Source organism: Alosa pseudoharengus, unplaced genomic scaffold (genome assembly GCF_046254945.1).
Source record: "Alosa pseudoharengus isolate Yale_2024_CS ecotype anadromous, Long Island Sound unplaced genomic scaffold, YU_APseudo_1.1 YU_APseudo_1.1_scf_7, whole genome shotgun sequence".
Lineage (NCBI taxonomy): Eukaryota > Metazoa > Chordata > Actinopteri > Clupeiformes > Clupeidae > Alosa > Alosa pseudoharengus.
Window position 1 is genome coordinate 6,954,630 of NW_027468859.1, and position 20,012 is coordinate 6,974,641.

Sequence of the window (20,012 nt, forward strand, 5' to 3'; positions counted from 1 at the left end):
ACACCATGATGATCTTTATTGTGCTTTTTCAAACACTTGTGATTTTGTGTGACTTTCTTGTGACACAAGAAGTCAGACAAAAAGTGTAAGTATAGATGTGCTTCTCAACTTGAGAGCATTCTAAAAGTAATCTCTCTCGGGCACAAATACTTTGATTAGTACCTGTTGAAAATAAAACACATACAGGCAGGAGTGAGAATCTTTTTCTTCACATGGTTTGTAAAATCCCACATCACAAACATAGTTTTTGTCATAAGCTCTGATAAGCTTTTAAATGATCTCTTTGGCTTCACACTATGTACACCCACAAGACCCAGTTAAAACCACAAACCACTTTGTGCGAATGAACAGCAAAGTGCTCTACTAACAGGAAATGCAGCTGTGCAGAAATAGCACCTACATGATACAGACAGATAAAGAGGTCGCTGGTTCAAGCTATAGTGACTCAATTTTTCATGTATGTTTGGAAAAATGTTTCTTCCTTTGTCCCAACAATTAAAATATGCATTACCTTTGGCACCTGTCCTGTATCACCTCAGCATGCATCACAGGATTATGAATAAACAGAAATCCAAAAGGAATCCACAAAGGCCAAAGATATTGTAAAATAGATTTATTTATATAAACTGAAGAGGAATACAGAAGTTTCTACAAGCTTACTAATGTGCAGGTCTTTCTGTGCTGCCCAGCAATTAAAAAAAGAGTATTTTTGTGCAAAACAAAGCATTTGAGTTACAGGTTGTTACATTCGCTGTGACTCTTTTGAGCTGCTGTGTACACTGATGTCTCAGGGCGGAGGTGAGCATAGCAGGGAGCTTAGGGCTGGTCTGTGGTCACATGCTAAGGAGATCCGGGGGCCGGGGTACCAAACAGGTCGTCCAGTTTCTCCATAATGTCCTGGACTTGCTTGGCCTCTGGGTTGGCGCAGAGTTCTTTGCCCTTGATAGTGATCAGGCTTAAAGAAAATCAAGAGCAACATAAAGACAAAGTAAGTATCAAAAAACGAGAAGAAAGAAGAAAAGAAGAAAAAACAAGAAATGCTGATAGCAAAGCAAACACTCACATCACACCACGTTTGGGGCAGCTGGGGTGGGTGACTTTATATTCTTTTATGGCTCTAGCTGGAATCGTCTTGCCATAATAATTAAAACAGCATTTATCTGGACCAGCAGCCGCTACAATAGAATTTCAGTTTGTTAGACAATTAGAAGACTACATGTATGCTGTACATGCCTTCACAAGCACAGACTATGAGCATGCACAGTAACACACAAAGAAATATATACACACACGCAAGTGGATTATTGCTTTCTGAAATCATGAGCACACATTTATGCAATTTGGAAATATACTACACATTTATAAATGTAAACAGTATTGTGTTGATCAATTTATAATAGTTTAGCTAAACACAAGTACTGAACAATTTAGAAAAATAAAATATTTGCCAACTTACGCTGGCTTTGTCCCTGGGAGCAGAGCGCCAGAACAAGAACAGCAACAGCAACAACACAGGACAGTTTCATCTTCACGTCTTCAGAGGTCCTCAGAGGTGATGCAGGTGTCCAGAAGTGTGTCACACACTGACTGTCTGGGGCTTTTGAACTCAGCTTGTGTCAGAAGAGGCTAGTGTGTAGGACAGGGTTGACACATCAGAGGGTGATATTTTGGGGCAAGAGGCAAAGCTTGTGTGAGAGAGTTTGTGTGTGTGTGTGTATGTCTATGTCAATGTGTGTGTGTGTGTGTGTGTGTGTGAGAGAGAGAGAGTTTGTGTGTGTGTGTGTGAGAGAGAGAGAGAGAGAGTTTGTGTGTGTGTTAGTGTGTATGTGTTATGTGTATGTGTTTGTATGTATGTGTATGTGTCTGTTTGTGTGTGTGTGTGTGTGTGTGTGTTTGTGTGCTAGTGTGAGTGTTTGTGTGCTAGTGTATGTGTGTTTGTGGGCTAGTGTGTGTATGTGTGTTTTTGTGTGCTAGTGTGTGTGTGTGTGTGTGTGTGTGTGTGTGTGTGTGTGCACATGCACATGTGTCTGCATGTGCAGCCCAGCTTCCTGTTTCTACCCCCCTCCTCATCTTTGACGCAGCTCTTCGTCGAAACAACTACAAGACGGAAACACAGCAGCACGTGGAAATCACCTTCTGCCACACCTCATGTGTCCTTGCTTGGTCACACCATGATGTATCACGTTTAGTCCGCAAGAGCTGGAAATGGCCATATACTGTCTATGCCCACCTCACTGACACAGCACAACACAGCACAACACAGCACAACAAAGCACAACACAGCACAACACAGCACAACACAGCACAGCTTTGGAGTCCAGACAGGATCTAAAACATTGGGACAGGTCAATCTATTTCACTGATCACTGCTATCAGGGTTCAGTACCTCATGCATCGTATACCACATCATACCAACAGTACTACACTGTTTCAGCAATATATTGCACCGTATGCATAAATAATGGCACTATGATATTATCTACAAACATACATTTCTGCAATGAAAAAAGTGCACACATTGTTTTAAAGCCCTTAACAAGTGGTTAGGTGACCTACATCTGTCTTTCATATTTCCAGGGTTATTTTACTCCCAGCTTTACAAATATGTTGTAACACATAAGTATGCACATACAAGTATTATGAGTATGAGTGAGTCATCAAAGCACAAACTTGAAATGCTTGACCCACATAACCATACGTACTGTATATCACTATAATATATTTTATCACAAGGATCTTACAAACACTTGCCACATTGCTTACCTTTCATTTGGGTGCTGTTGGATTCTTTGAACTCAAATAAAGCTTGACAGGTGAATCAGGATCGGTAATAAAGTAATTTATTGTAAATGGTAAAACAATGAAAAGCAAAGAAAAGTGGGTTACACTTTACTTGACAGTATTGACATAAGAGTGACATGACTCTGTCTTGAATGTGTCATAAACAAGTCACAAACGTTTATGACATAACGCTTGTCATTAAGTGTTATTTGGTTTTTGTCATAACAAGTTAGGGTCAGGGGCGCCTGCAGGAATTAATGCTATGGTACGCACACCCTTAACCCCCCCCCCCCCCCCCCCCCCCGAAAAAAAAAAAAGGTTCACGCGTGGACAGTATTTTTCCTTTAGGTTTGTGCATACATAGCATAACAACATCCACATGCAATAATGCAACAGCGTCTACAATTACCTATTCATTTGGGCAACTTTATACATCCCTATACAGGCTAAAGCTACCTTTAGTTGTGTTATAGCGTAGCCTACTGTAACGTCTGGCTTTAAACAGCTGTAATGCAGTCGTTCTGACAAGCACACCAATTGCTTAGCCAACCTTGTTCTTGCCCATCTTGAATAGCTCCTCTAGCTTTGCTGCCTCCATCCTTTCTGTTTTCGTTGTTTAAACTTGTGATATCCATGATGAGTATTGAGTTAGTGAATTAGCTCAACATTGTGTGCTGATAACCATATAGAAAGCAAAGAAAACAAGTATATGCGTGCCTGCGTGCGTATTCTCTCCTGCTCAAACATGTGTGCGCGTTAATTTTGACAAGTGTTCACTAACTTTACTTAATAGAAAATTGTAAATAGCCTGATGGCATGCAACTAATGGGATACTGTGCATAGTTGGAAAGGTATGGTAGGCCAATATGGTGTGAATATACACACACACAAGGTACATTTTCTCTCGTTGTTGAGTGATGGTACGCACAGTGCGTACGGACGTACACCTGCAGGCGCGCCTGGTTAGGGTTAGGGTTAGTCTAGAGTTAGGGTTAAGGTTAGGGTTAGGATTAGGGTTAGAGATTAGGATTAGGGTTAAGGTTAGAGTTCATGTGTCATTACAGTGTCATGACAGTATCATTTCACTCTCTCATGTCGATACTGTTAAGTAAAGTGTTACCGAAAAGTGTGTGCGAACAGTATGATTTGCACTTGCTTTTACTGTATACACTAGTTCTCTTTTTTTCTTTTCCTTTTTAATGCATGGTGTATGTCATGTCTGTCTTGTCTGTGTTTTCTGAATGGACCCTGCGTCAGGGCTGTTCAGGGCTACTCGAATCCGGTCTTGGTCTTGACTCGGACTTGTCTTGTACTCGCTGGTATTTGGGCCTCGGCCACTGATCTTGTGAGATGTTCTACTTGGTCCAGGGCTTAAAATAAATCTATTTTTCTAAATTAGAAATCATTGATTATCTGACCATGATCAGACAAAATAAATGTTTAATTTATTCAAAATCCACCCATTGTGGCTGTGTCTTGACATTACAGAACTCATCTTTTATGTGAAGAAGTATAACCTAACAGTGTAAAAAGAAGTAGATCAGAAAACAATTACATACATAGGTAAGTGGTGTTAAGAATTAGTTTTTTCAGCCTCGTTTTGGACTCAGTCTTGACATGGACTTGAAAAACTTTGGACTTGGTCTGGTCTTGGACACTCAAACCACTTTTGACTACAGCCCTGCCCTGAGTCGATGATGATGAGGATGATAATGATGAGTGTACAGCACACATCAGAATAAATATCAGAATTCTTAAATTGCGACCACTCATCCTGTGAAGAACACATGCCTGAAACATATCTCGCCAGGAAGGCAATGACACCAGGCCCCGCTAATGGCTATCGCCCTCATAGCAACCCATGACCCAAAGGCATCTAGGGTAGGAAGCTACCCTGGGTATAACGCTGCAGTGAGCCACACACTGTACAGAATGGGGAGGGGAGGGGGGACCAGGAAGGCAATGACACCAGGCCAAAGATTGTTAAGGCGGAGCAAGATACTTTGTTGTAGTTCATGACTATGGGCACAAAATGGGGATCGAATCCTGTCTGTATGAAGAGGTGTGTCGATGACGTATTGATGAGCGTACGTTGCAACAGGCCAACAGCAGTGCAATAAATAACTGGCGCACACCTGATATAAAGTCGATTTTCTCCAGACTGGAATGCTCGAAAATGCTAAAAAGGTACTTTAAATGTTCAGAAGGATTTGAGGATCATGAAAACATGCCCAAAATTCACATTCTTAACTGTATAGAACCAAGATCAATGGCAATAGACTTCAATAGAGCAGTCGCTGCCTCTGCTCTGAATTAAGGGGGACCTTAAGGTATGACCCCCCCCCCCTCGTGCGATCCGGGTTTCCGGAAGTGGCTCCTGATGAAATATCTTTGGCTCCTGATGAAATATCTTGCTCCGCCTTAACAATCTTTGACCAGGCCTCGCTAATGGCTATCGCCTTCATGGCGACCCATGACCCAAAGGCATCTAGGTAGGAAGCTACCCTGGCTACAACGCTGCAGTGAGCCACACGCTGTACAAAATGGGGAGAGGGATTGGGAGGGGGGGCAACACTCATAGAACATACTAACCTGACCTACCTCCCAGATGGTTTGGGGTACCTGAAGCAAAGGCTGCTGTTTCGTCTCTCCTGTCTCATCAACCACACACACAAAGCCCCAAAAAGAAAAAAAACAGAATAGGCTACACGTCTCTACCTTAATGAAGTGTAATCCTGCCGACAGTACGCCAAAATGTGGCAGATTCAAAAGGGGAAAGTTGTAGCTGACTACGCCACCTAGGGTATTTGTTACCACTAGGAAGTAACAGTCACCAATTCACATTAACCTTGCTAATTGGCAACACAGGTTCGACACATGCAGGGCAGAGACGTGCTTTTAGAAAAATATATATAGTTATTATAAAAATGGAGATACATGATTTAACATGACATAATAGACAAGACAGGGGCTTGATCACTGGTGGAACTGAGAGAGAGAGAGACAGAGAGAGACAGAGAGAGAGAGAGAGAGAGAGACAGAGAGAGAGAGAGAGAGAGAGAGAGAGAGAGATCGATCATGCAATTTACACTGCACTGCAAACAAGTTATGACACACAACTCACACTCGCACTGCAACATATGACGAAAATTCACAAGGTGAAACCAGGGAAACTAGTAGGCTTATGCAAGACTCCCCCACTTTAAAGCTGCAGTTGGCATGATGTTTTGGATCATATTCACTGAAACCAACACTATGCCCCAACAGAACAACATAAATCAGCCGGTTTTAGAAAAAAACCCGCACTTCTACCTCCACCTAGAGCCTGTTATTTGTTTGGCAAAAATCCACAGCTCCTGGTTCTTCTGGTCCAATCAGAGCAGGGCTGTGTGAGATCTGACTGTCAATCACAGTCTGGTGCAGTCTGGTGCGCACTGATGAGCACAAACTCGATGACAAGGTGCTCGGTGGTAGTGGGTGAGGGGCATGAGAGTTGTAAACATTCAAAATGTTGGCCCTTCAATCTGTCAGACTTGCCAACTACAGCTTTAAGACTGTTAACCACCCGTTAAGGCCCCCTGTTTTCTTGACAGAACTGAGACAAACAAATAACAAGACACAAAATACAATTACTGCACAAAAAAAGAAACATCCAGAGACAAAACAGCAGCCCTTAGGTGACTGTGGGCAATGCACCAATGGCCAATCTTCTTCGATGATAAAAATGTGTCATATAAAAATACAAATGGTATAGTTAGTCCATATAACTATGTGATAAAAAATGTGCGTAGGCCTACACCGTAGGCAAGCATCAGAATGCAGGAGCTTACCTTCGTGCTGCACAGAATATAATCATAACGAGGGGCCGGCCCTGTTCCGAACTGAACAAATCACATCGCCCAGCGGCCGCAACTCCTTAACGCAAAACAGCGATGAGGTGACGCCAGTTACTTAGCCAAACAAGTGCATTTCACCGACAACACCATGATCAGGTCCACGGAAGTGGAAAAAGGCAGGAGCGCTCGAATGGGAAGCACCTGCCTGCCAATACATCAGTGAAAGGGCTAATGACTGGGCGGGAGAGCAGGACCTGCTTACTGTACAGTACCCTGCTACACTAGCATCCCTAATTCCCTGCTTGTTTGTCAACTGTGTAGAACTGTGGCCGTGCCCCTCCTCCTCCACACGCAGTGGACAACGGTACTTCAGCAAACTCGGAACTTGTGGTTGACAATCTTCAAGCTTGCTGCTCCCACGCCACCTGATGCTGTCACCCTGTTTCCTGCTGCTGCTGGTTTCATAGTACTGTTGTGTCTTATACGTGAACTGTGTTCCTACTCCTCCAGAGTGTGCTGTGTAGTGTTTGTAGTGCTTTGATCTTACTGTTGGGGGCAAGTGATTGGCAGCATTAGCCCTTGCTCCAATGTTTGTTTATTGTGTGTACATGTTTTTCGTGCTTGTCACCAACCAAAACCAAAGTGACCTGTTTCTCTTTCTCTCTCTGTGCAGGACAGGAGCTGTTGGGCCAAAGTGGGTGGCAGGCTGATCTCCAGGTGGTGGTGTCCTCTCACTGTCCCTTTTACAGTAGTTGCTGTGCATCGTGTGTCTTGTGTGTTTTCACATTTGGTGTGCTGTGCCCGAACCTTCCCCTTTCTGTCAACCTCTTGCTGCCGTGGTGAGCCCACAGCCCTGGTCCTCGTCTAGGTTATGGTAACCCTATTAGGGCCTATAGGGTGACTGAGTGCAGCTGGTCCCTGTGTGTACCATATGTGAATTGTGTCCTGTGGTTGGATGTCTGTTTGTTTGTTGAAATGCAGTCCATGTAGTGTATGTGTTATGTGTCAATAAGTTATCTTTATTATTTTTATAGAACCATGTCTCTTGTCTAGTGTCACGAACCTGTGTGTCCAAAAGGATTCTAAATTAGTTCCTGGGAGGGCATAACCCTCCCTGGTGGCGTAGTCGACTATTGTATACAATATCTTCCTTCGCCCTGCTACTGTACATATGGAAGCCATGAGTTGACAACAATATTGTTTTTGTTGAGCGACACTTGTCGCTAAGACCCTTTAGTTGATAAGAATGCACACATTATCTAGTGACTAGATGACTAGATTATAGTCCTAGGTACAATCTGTGCAATACAAGGTAAAGAGAAACCAGTTTCGCAAAATTTCTCAACAGACACTTTGTAAATTTGAGGCAGACATCTAGTAAATATATCATTACTAAAACCCAAGTATTTTTTCACACCATGAAAAAAACATGACATGTTCCTTTACTCAGACACTTGCACAGAAGATTTTGTAACCTGGTAGGCATGTAGCTTCCAAGTATAATGGAATGTCAGTCACAAATACTTTGACTAGGCTTCCTAGTTGCTACAGTACATGCAAGTTATGTTAAAAACCAGGAAAACAATTTTGTTTTTCATCAGTTCTGATGAATTTTACCAGGTCTGTTTGGCTTCCCACTACTCTATCTACACTCAGTGTTAGAACCACAAACCACAGCCACAAGCAAAAGGTCAGCAGCAAAATGCTCTTCTCTCACATACAGGAAATAGCTGCAAACAGTGGCAGACTGGGATCAAAAAACGGCCCTGGCATTTGCAACAACACACGGCCCTAACACATGACCGTGATGTAGGCCTAAAGGATAGGCGAATGGGATAAGTAGCAGTCAGCCGTCATGTTATGATAAAATCTAAAAGTTGATATTAGTTTAAATTGATTGTCTAGATTGAGATGGTAATTCTGATGGATGATGTTGGGAAATGTTTAGTAGGGCCTGTGTGTACATAAAGTGTGCGTGAATTTCTGTGCCATGCTGACAGAAAGTTACTTAAAGCAACATTCTGAGTGGCCCATTTGACGAGCGACCCTTTCTGGCATGTACCTAAAATCCAGACGGCCACTGGCTTCAAATAGCTGTGCAGCAGTAGCCTAGTAGTAGTGACATGTAATTATTTACAGTATATAACAGCAGTCCATCCTGTGGTAATTAGCCCATTTCACCCGCTGTGTAAATCAACTTCCTGTGGAACAGCACTGTCCCATAGACAGCAAAAGAAAAGTCCACAGGAAAGACAAAAGCAGGAAGACGTTTTACCCTGCCAATTAAGGCATCATTAACATCAACGAGGCCGGACACCTGGACACTGTGAAATAGGCTTATTGTCGAACTGTGAGACTCCAGGGAGAGAAAGTAGCACCAGACAAATTCTGGCAAAGTATGGAGGTGACTGGGAGATTTCAGGCACAGAATAATGATTTACTATTGAGTGGCTGATAAATTTTACCATTTATTTCTCAGTGGCTGCTAGATATTGTGTTGTAGGCTACATTATCTGGCGAATTTCCAAGCTAGGAATTTCTAACAACTACTCTACAGTCATTGCTAATGTGTCCTCCAACTTTATTGTTGTGTTTCTTTCATCGCCCTGTCAATTACATTATGAGCTACGCATAACATATTATGCCAAGTGTGTACATGGGACAAAAATAGAGCAGTGAACACAAGGAATTAAGCACAGAGGAATTCTCAGGTTTATTAGTCAAGCTTATTTATCTATACGGCTCATCTTGAACGGATACTCTTCCAGAAATACAAAAGCAGAAAAGACAGAGTATGTTTGTGCAAAACAAAGCAGCTGAATTAAAGGTTGTTACATTCACTGTAACTCTGAGGTGCAGAGTAGTTAAGCAATAAGCCCCGAGAGGCCGTAGGTTACACTGAATTTAGAACAGCTAAGGGGCGTTGTTAGGCACGGCGCGCTAGCGGAGTGCCTTAAACCCAGCTGTTCTAAATTCAGTGGCTAATTGCTTTTCTGGCAGGATTTCATAAAATAAAGGCACAGCATTTCATCTATTTGAATGGTTGCCAAGCAACGTTGAGGAACAGCTACTTCAACTTTTGTATCAAGTTAAGGAGAACCGGTGGGGGCCGGGGTACCAAACAGGTCGTCCAGTTTCTCCATAATGTCCTGGATTTTCTGGACATCTGGGTTGGCGCACACTTCTTTGCCCTTCCTTGTGATGAGGCTTAAAAAAAAAAAAATCAAGAACAGTATGAGAACCAAACAAACATCAACAAAATGAAAAAGTAACTTGGTAAGTACTGTAGGACTGTTAGTAAAGTGAGAAATACTTACATCACTGCCTTTGTGGTGCAGCTGGGGTGAGTAAATGAGTACCGTATTATGGCTTGAGGTGGAAATGGCTTGCTGTAATAATTAAAACAGCATTTATCCGGTCCATCAACATCTGAAATAAAATGTGAGTGTTATTAGGCAGTCAGAAGACTAAATGTATGCTGTATATGCCAATACAAGCAAAGATGTGAACATTACTGGAAATTTGGTCTCTGCATGTATCCCAATCCGTGAATTAGTGAAACACACTCAGCACACAGTGAACACACAGTGAGGTGAAGCACGCACTAATCCCGACGCAGTGAGCTGCCTGCTACAACAGCAGCACTCGGGGAGCAGTGAGGGGTTAGGTGCCTTGCTCAAGGGCACTTCAGCCATTCCTACTAGTCAGGTTTCGAACCGGCAACCCTCCGGTTACAAGTCCGAAGCGCTAACCAGTAGGCCACACACTTAGGCTGCCCCCGTAGTAAAACGTACACAATTATGAACAATTATGTACAGTTTAGAAAAAAATAATAATGTCACTCTTACGCTGGCTTTGTCCCTGGGAGCAGAGGGCCAGAACAAGGACAGCAACAGCAACAACACAGGACAGTTTCATCTTCACGTCTTCAGATGTCCTCAGAGGTGATGCAGGTGTCCAGAAGTGTGTCTCACACTGACTGTCTGGGGCTTTTGAACTCAGCTTGTGTCAGAAGAGGCTAGTGTGTAGGACAGCCCACTTTGCAGAGAATGAACATTCCCTGCCCATTAGAAAGACTCCATCATCAACATTACTATAGGTGGTGGAGGGGGGAGGGGCGGATAGTTGAGGTATCGGAGGGTGATACAGTGGGGCCAAACAGTGTTGGTGTGTGGTGTGTGAGCATTTGTGTGTAAGAGAGAGAGAGAGAGAGAGAGAGAGAGAGAAAGAGGGAGAGGGAGTTTGTGTGTTAGAGTGTGTGCGTGTTACTCCGTGTGTGCCTGTTTGTGGAGTGTGTGTGTGTGTGTGTGTAGGTGTGTGTGGTTTTGTGTATTAGTACATGTGTGTGTGAGGAGAGAAAGAGAGAGTGTGTGTGTATGTGTGTGTTAGTGTGTACTGTATGTATGCATGTATGTATGTGTGTTTGCGTGTGTGAGAGGGAGTTTGTATGTGTGTGTGTGTGTGTGTGTGTGTGTGTGTGTGTGTGTGTGTGCGCGTGTGTGTGTGTGTACATGTGTTAGTGTGCTAGTGTGTATGTGTGCCTGCATAGCAGCCCAGCTTCCTGTTTCTACCCCCTCCTCATCTTTGACGCAGCTCTTCGTCGACACAACTACAAGATGGAAACACCGCAGCACGTGGAAATCACCTTCTGCCACACCTCATGTGTCCTTGCTTGGTCACACCATGATGTATCACGTTTAGTCCGCAAGAGCTGGAAATGGCCATATACTGTCTATGCCCACCTCACTGACACAGCACAACACAGCACAACACAGCACAGCTTTGGAGTCCAGACAGGATCTAAAACATTGGGACAGGTCAATCTATTTCACTGATCACTGCTATCAGGGTTCAGTACCTCATGTATACTACATCCTAGCAAAGTACTACACTGTTTAGGCCATATATTGCACAGTATGTAATAGTGGCACTATGATATTATCTACAAACATACATTTTTGCAATGAAAAAAGTGCACACTCATTTTTTTAAAGCCCTTGAGGAAGTGGTTGGGTGACCTACATCTGTCTTTCATAGATATGTATTTCCAGGGTTATTTTACTCCAAACTTTACAAACACTTTAACCCTTATAAGGTGTTCATATTCCCGGGTCTGATGAACCCACCACATTATTATGCTTTTAAATCAATACAGCTATAACAATTTCTGTAAAAAAATTTATCAGATGTTTACTTTAGGTCAACCAATAATGATATAGACATAATTTATGGTTCATACTTGCCATTTACTCCAGTGAGATCACATTAATGATTTTCGTTTTTTGTGAGAAAATGAGGTAATTCAGTTATAAACAAGGTAAAAAAAATATGCTTATTTCTTAGAACCTACTGTAATCAGAACAGTGTAAATGCTTGAAATGTAACAATTTTGTAACTTTATGTGTGAATAGCAGGTGCAGAAAGACAACATTCGCCACAGACCCGAACACCTTAAAAGGGTTAAGATATGGTGTAACACATACCGTAAGTTAGTATAACAACAAGTATTGATACCAGTTAGTATGAGTAAGACAGTATGAGTGAGACATGAAAGCAAAAACCAGAAAAACTTGCACTATGAAATATCATACATATATCACTATAATAAATTTTATCACAAGGATACAGCTGTTGCCACATTGATTATCTTTCATATAAGTGCACATGTTAACCCTCCTGTTGTGTTCGCGGTCAAATGTGACTGATTGACAATTATTTTCTCTCAAAAATATTGTTAACTTATTCAGACCATCATGAGGCTCCTTGACTTGAATACAGGGCATCTGAACACACAAAACAAATTTTGATAATTTTATAACAATTTGAGTGTTTTATTTAACTTAAGAACACCCATGTGTATTTCTGGTCAAAAATGGCCGGCCATTAGAATTGAATGGGTGAGAAAATGGTCAATGTATAAAATTGAGTCTAGGCACATACTTATTGATCAGATGGACTGCATACAGTATGTGCTTCTGTACATTAAAACACACACACAAACACACTCTCACTCCCCCTCTTTGCTTCTATGCCAGCCCCCACTGGAACCTTTTCCCAATAGAATCGTCCCCTTTCTGACTTGCATGAGCTCAGGTCAGTGAGGCCTGCAGGCCATAAATAGCAAATGGAAGTACAAAACTGGTTATATCCAATAGAACACAAGTTGATACAAAGGTCTATCACAACATTACATGATAATATGTGTGTTGTTACTCTGGATTTATAACAAGTTATAATGCAGCGGTCATTTTTGACCGGGAACACAAAACTATTAAACCTAAAACGAACACAATAGGAGGGTTAAGAGGTTAGAGCAGCCACTCAGGTGATGTGAGCCACAGGTGTGAACCACAGTTTGAATCTCTATGGGGCAGCGTGTTATTACGGACAATTTTTGTGTTTTCTGAATAGACCCTGAGTCGTTGATGATGATGGTGATGATGATGATGATGATGGAGTGTACAGCACACATCAGATATGGATGAATTGAATTTCCCCTGGGGATCAATAAAGTATCTATCTATTTATCTATCTATCTATCTATCTATCTATCTATCTATATATCAATATTCTACAGCACTTGTTTGTGTAATGTTATATGGTTAGAGCGACCGCTTATCCTGTGTAGAACACACGCCTGAAACACATCTCGCTCTGGGGCAGTATGTCATTAAGGCCTATTTTTCAGCCTTTGTCCCCGTTAAAAATCTAAGTCTTTATGTTATGAATCATTCTCCTAGTGTCCAAGTTTCGGTGCATGATGTGACACCCTTGCCCACTGTGTCCATTTTTTTTTTTTTAAAGCCCATGCCATCCTGCCATGCTGTATCAGTGTCTAAGGTTGAGTTTGAATAAAAGGCATAGAGCAGTGGTAGTGTATTGGCTACACAGCTGGGCTAACATGCAGCAGAAAAGAGAAGTTGTGGTCTGGTTGTCGGCTACCACCATTGGGCACTTGAGCAAGGAACTTAACCTCAAGTTGCTCCGGGGGGACAGGCCATGTAATAACTGACCTCTGTAAGTCACTTTGGACAAAGGTGTCAGCCAAATAAATAAGTGTTGTATATAATAAAAAGTTGCCTGGGGGTTTATTTTCCGGGCCAACAGAGAGCCGGTTCCATTCAGAGTGCTATGAATCTTGGTGCTATCTACCAACTTCGAACAGAACCAAGGATGCGTCATCGACAGAGGTTGCAACTGCAGAATGACACGCCCACTCCAGTTTCACAGGAAAAAAACAGTTATTTTCTGGTGCCAGCTAACCGACTAACTTTTCAGGTTCCAAACCAAATTGTTTTTGGTTGAAATGCTTTGAACATTTTAACATCTAGAGCATGTACCACAACAGAGTTGGTTCTCTCTTGGTGGAAAAGGTCTAAGAGATTGCTACATTGGTGTCGGTCGGTTTGTGGGATCCGAAGTCACGCCATTCATCGCAGTCCATTTTTAACACACGGTCTTCTCACTGTGGTGCCTTGACGTGTCAGCACTTCTCTCTGTGAGCAGCAGGAAGGGAGATACCAGTGCGCCTCCTCACCTCTGTGAAATGAACTATCAAAGCAACGAGATCCCTGTGAAAACCTTGTTCTTTATCATTTTCATGGGTACTTGCTTAGGAAGCCCATTATGGTATTTTAATCCAAAACTAGCAAATAACTTGCTATTACAGAACAGGGAATTTTGCATACATTGACAAAAATGGATGCATTTTCAAAGTCAAAAGTCTGCTTTATTGTCAATTTCTTCACATGCCCAGACATACAAAGAGATCGAAATTACGTTAAAATTTTATATCATAACAGAGATAATTCATCAACCATCTCTGATACATCAACCTTAACTCACACACCTGGACAGAAGATGTAACATTGTCGATGTACAGTAGCTTCTGAGTCTGGGCCATAGGTCTGGGCAGACTCTAACGGGCTCTATCAGTCACAAATACTGCTAACAAAATAGATACATGCAAGAGTGAAAATTTATGTTAAGAGCCTATTTTCATGTGGTTACAAACCCACATCAGGAAAACAATTTTGTTTTTCATCACTTCTGATGAATTTTACCAGGTCTGTTTGGCTTCACACTACTCTATCTACACTCAGAGTTAGAACCACAAACCACAGCCACAGGCAAAAGCTCAGCAGCAAAATGCTCCTCTCTCACATACAGGAAATAGCTGCAAATAGCTGTGCAGTAGTAGCACCTAATGGCTTTGCCTGTACTGACAAATAATGAAGTTGGTTAAAAACTAGTGACATGTAATTAAAAAAATATATTAAATAGACAATGGCCATGTCTTTGATACTTGTATGATATAAATGTAACTATCTATATGATAGCAGTCCACACTGTGGTCATTGTTGAACTGTGTAATGTTAAGACACCAGAGATGGAAAATAGCACCAGACAAATGCTGGTGCAAGTGACTGTGATATGAAAGTATAGGCCTATAATTTTTTTACGTTTCATTTCCACCCGAGGGAGACACACAGGCAAGCCAATTATCAAGTTGTGCAGTTGCACTAGCAATTTCTAACAACTACTCTACAGCCATTGCTGATGTGTCCTCCAACTTCATTGTTGTGTTTCTTTCATCGCCCTGTCAATTACAGTACAAGCTACGCATCACATATGCCAAGTGTGCATCGCTACATGGGGGACAAAATAGAGGAGTGAACTCAAGGAATTAAGCACAGAAACTAAGATAGGCAGCCAAAATACATTTATTTATTTAAAGCCAAAATACATTTATATGTTTATTTAAAACCTGGCCAGAGTAATATTGTACAGAAGAGTGATTCTCAGGTCTATTACTCAAGCTTATTATCTATAGGTCTCATCTTGAAAGGGTACTATTCCAGAAATTCAAAGGAGAAAATACAGAATATTTTTGGGTAAAACAAAGCAGCTGAATTAAAGGCTATTATATCCACTGTAACTCTGAGGTGCAGTATACACTGACATCTCACGGAGGAGTCATGCGTAGCAGGGAGCTCACTGGTGGTCACACATTAATGAGAACTGGTGACTTCAGTACCAAACAGCAGTGTGTCCATAATCTTCTTGATCTCCTCGAGTTCCGGGTTGACACACATAGTCTTATCCTTTATAGTGATGAAACTTAAAAAAAAAGAAAGAAGAACAGTATGAGGATATAACGTTATGTAAAGTAATTTAATTGGGAAGACCTATTAGAGGTGAAAAAATACTCACATCACTCCCTTTTTGGGGCAGCTTTGATGGGTCATTTTATATTCTTTTATGGCTTTGGGAGGAACAGGTTTGCTGTAGTAATTAAAACAGCATTCATCTGGTCCAGTGCCACCACCTAAAATAGAATTTCAGCAAACAATCAAACAAACAAACAAATAAATACATAAATAAATGTAGGTGCCGTACATATCCCTACAGACAGGTGGATCAGCTATTTGGTGTAATAAATTATATTGCTGCTACTTTCAGAAAACATGAACTGAGCACCTTTCCACAATTCTTTGCAAACATTCTTTGCATATATTTTAATTTAGGCATTTTGCGGTAAATTTACATAAATTCCGGCAAAACATATAAAGAAAACATTCTGAAAAGCAATCTGCCAAACTTACTCTGGCTTTGTCCCATGGAGCAGAGCGCCAGAACAAGGACAGCAACAGCAAAAACACAGGACAGTTTCATCTTCACGTCTTCAGGTGTCTTCAGAGGTGATGCAGGTGTCTAGAGGTTCACACATTGACTGATGGCCTTTGCTGTCATGTGGCTTATACTACCGCTTAGGACGGCCCACTCTCTCCTATGCAAAAAAATCGGGGTTGGTGGTTGTGGGTGATGGGGAAAATGGGGAAAATGTCAGGGCATGAGGCAAAGTGTTAAGTAACAGTTTGTATGCTTGTATGTGTGTGTGTGTGTGTGTGTGTGTGTGTGTGTGTGTGTGTGTGTGCCTGTGTGTCTCTGTGTCTGTGTGTCTCTTTCACTGGCCAGACTACAGGTGCTACCAACCAGATACAACCTAGCATTATGGTATCCTGAAAATCACCATCCACACTGCATAATGCATCCTAACTCTGACCACCTTGAATTAGTTGCCCATATTGTAAGTGGTTGTAATATGTACAAAGGACTCTACACAGCACGCCATGACTGTTTTGCTGATCTTGCCAGTTCTGTTTAGGTCATGTTTACGAAGAATTATGCCTATGTACAAACACGCACGTAATACCAGACTTTTTCAAAAGCTCTGATGATGTGTTTTGTAACATCACTAACACCCCTGATGTTGTGCTGTGTGTGTGTGTGTGTGTGTGTGTGTGTGTGTAGGAGACACACAGGTACACTAGATATTGAGCAGTTTCTAACAACTGCTCTCCACCATTGCTGATGTGTTGAAATTTATTGCTGATGAAATTTATTGTTATTTTTCTTCTGTCGCCTTATGTTACCTACGTGTGTATCACTACATGAAAGACATATAGGAGTGAACAGGGCAGTGGTAGCGTAGTGGTTAAAGACTGGGCTAGCATAGGGTGACCATAGGGTATCCAGACATGCATGATTCAACTCAGTCATTTTGAGAATGATGACTTTTCGTAGCGTAGCCTAACCGTTAAAACGAGGCAGATATGAAGTGGCATTGCAACAATGTTTACGGATACATTGTAATGTTGGTTGCAAAGATTATGCAGACTGCTACGATTGACTGCTTTAGGCTACAGTCTTAGGCTTTAGGCTACAGTCTCTCTACATGGGTTTAGTTAATGGGCTATAATAAGACCATGTTGGCTATGTAATCTCTGACAACCGGGACACTTTAATAGTGGTTGGTGTAAACCGGGACATTTTAGCGTCCCGACAGGCTTTTGTCGGGACTCGGGACACGCAGCTCAAAATCGGGACAGTCCCGGTTAAATCGGGACGTCTGGTCACCCTAGGCTAGCATGCCGTAGTCAGAAAAAGTTGTGGGTTTGATTCCTGGCTGCCACCATTGTGCCGTTGAGCAAGGTACTTAACCCCAGGTTGTTCTGGGGACAATGGCCCTTGTAATATAATTGTTGTAAGTCGCTTTGGATAAAACCATCTGCTAAATAAATTAACATTTTGGCAAGGCGATGGTAACGTAGTGGTTAAGGAGCTGGGCTAGCATGCAGTAGCATGAAAAGTTGTGGGTTCAATTCCTGGCTTCCACCGTTGTGCCCTTGAGCAAGGCACTTAAAGGTGCAGTCAGGGATTTTACGCACTTTCAAGCCCATACCATTGTTTGCCACATTCAGCAATCATCTCCTCACAACTGCTGGATGCCCATTCCGTGAGTACACTGTAAATAAAACCTGATCTCTGTAGGCAGCCCAGGCTCCGAAAACTGGAAACAAAGTTTGTTTTGAAAACTCCAGGAAGATTGAAGATAGGGGTGAGATGTTTTGTTTAGTCCTGGGTTAAAATATATAAAAAAGAAATTTGCACAAAAGCATCTGCTAATAAATGTAAACATAAACACAAACAAACGCTACTTCTTACGAAATCCCTGACTGCACCTTTAACCCCAATTTGCTTTGGGGACAGTGTAATCCCTTGTAATATAATTGACATAAATCACTTTGGATTAAAAGTGTCTGCTAAATAAATAAATAAATGTAAATGTAACACAAGGAATTAAGCACAGCAACTGAGATATGTAGCCAAAATACATTTATTAAAACCTGGTCAGAGTAATATTGTACAGAAGCGTGATTCTCAGGTTTATTACTCAAACTTATTTATCTATAGGCCTTATATTGAAAGGGCACTCTTACAGAAATATGAAGGAGAAAATACAGAATAGTATTTTTGTGCAAAACAAAGCAACTGAGTTACAGGTTGTTACATTCACTGTGACTCTGAGGTGCTGTGTACATGGACATCTCAGAATGGAGCGCAGGGCTGGTGGACGTCGTCTGTGGTCACGTGTTAACGGGAATGGATGGGGGCCGGGGTACCAAACAGGTCGTCCACTCTGTCCATAATCTCCTGGACTTCCTTGACCTCTGGGTTGGCGCACAGTTCTTTGCCTTTCACAGTGATGAGGCTTAGAGAAAAAAGAACAGTATGAGAACCAAACAAACATCAACAAAATGAAAAAGTAAGTGGAAGTAGGGTGAGAAATACTTACATCACTGCCTGTTTGGCGCAGCTGGGGTGAGTACGGTTGTAGCCTTTTATGGCTCTAGGTGGAATTGGCTTGCTGTAATAACTAAAACAGCATTTATCTGGTCCAAAGCTCGCTAAAATAGAATTTGAGATTGTTAGACAATTGAAAGACTAAACATATACAGTAAGGACACAGACATGAGTGTGCACAGTAACATACAAATAAATATACACACACGCACAAACACTATTAAATGTAATGTACTAAAATTTAACTTAAATTGCCCCTGAAAACATACCAAAACCACTTAATTTAAATTAAGTGGTCCTAAATTTGTTAAACAGGGCCTTAATTTGACTTTAAATGCCACGTTAAGGTGTGACCCCTTAATCTACATTTAAAGGTGTCAAGTCAGGGGTTCTCTTTATTTGTTGAGATTAGGGGGATAATTTAAGTATATCTTAAAATGTAATTTTTAGGGTGTTAATTCAGGGATTCCTTGATTAAGAGTGTGGGGGGGGGGGGTAAATTCAGTAGGCTTTTCTCTTTAATTGACCCTTAATAAATGCACATTTTTACTTAAAAACTACTTAATTATAGAAAGGTTTTAAGGTCAAAAGTAAGGCATTTATAAGGGCTGAAATTGAGGGGTTTTGTTTTGTAGCGAAAGGTGAATCTACTCCATGGTGTCATATGGATTATTGCTTTCTGAAATCATGAACACACCACCACATTTCTGCAATTTGAAAATATACTACACCATTTTAAATGGTAACAGTGTTTTGCTGATCAATTTATAATCTTTTCCCATAGTTAAACATACTGATACAGTTATGAACAATTAAGAAAAAAAAATGTCAAACTTACACTGGCTTTGTCCCTGGGAGCAGAGCGCCAGAACAAGGACAGCAACAGCAACAACACAGGACAGTTTCATCTTCACGTCTTCAGATGTCTTCAGATTTCTTCAGGTGTCTAGAAGTTCACAGATTGACTGATGGCCTTTGCTGTCTTGTGGTTTATATTACCGCTTAAGACGGCCCACTTTCCCCTATATGCAACAAAAAAAAAATCACTTTTCCTGCCATTAGGGTAGAAGTGACTTCAACCGGGGGGGTGGAGGAGGGGGAGGAAGAGGAGGGGTTCGTGGTTGTGGGTTGGGGGAGAGGGAAATTTCAAGGTGTGTGTGTGTGTGTGTGTGTGTGCTTCCTGTTTCTCCCCCTCCAAGACGGAAACATTGTAGCACATGGAAGTCACCTTATTTTGTCACAAGTCAG

General features: G+C 41.7%; 1 protein-coding gene and 1 long non-coding RNA gene across 4 annotated transcripts; both read right to left on the minus strand.

Moving 5' to 3' along the window:
* Nucleotides 1-598: 598 nt before the first annotated feature.
* Nucleotides 599-19,751, minus strand: LOC143110467 (C-C motif chemokine 4 homolog). 3 transcript variants are annotated; one of them, XM_076273373.1, is made up of 3 exons: nucleotides 19,603-19,727; nucleotides 1,064-1,175; nucleotides 599-955 (listed from the first exon to the last, which is right to left on the minus strand). In XM_076273373.1, exons 1-3 carry the CDS (start codon nucleotides 19,670-19,672, stop codon nucleotides 841-843), a joined length of 297 nt encoding a protein of 98 aa, XP_076129488.1. In that variant the 5' UTR covers nucleotides 19,673-19,727; the 3' UTR covers nucleotides 599-840. The 3 variants fall into 3 exon arrangements, with proteins under 3 accessions (XP_076129488.1, XP_076129487.1, XP_076129486.1); XM_076273372.1 differs by lacking the exon at nucleotides 19,603-19,727 and adding an exon at nucleotides 1,457-1,625; XM_076273371.1 differs by lacking the exons at nucleotides 599-955; nucleotides 1,064-1,175 and adding exons at nucleotides 18,280-18,672; nucleotides 18,757-18,868 and having other exon boundaries at nucleotides 19,603-19,751.
* On the minus strand, nucleotides 15,323-16,361 carry LOC143110469 (uncharacterized). Its single transcript, XR_012984162.1, has 3 exons — nucleotides 16,223-16,361; nucleotides 15,831-15,945; nucleotides 15,323-15,737 (listed from the first exon to the last, which is right to left on the minus strand). It is a non-coding gene; the product is annotated as an uncharacterized LOC143110469 (long non-coding RNA).
* Nucleotides 19,752-20,012: the final 261 nt, after the last annotated feature.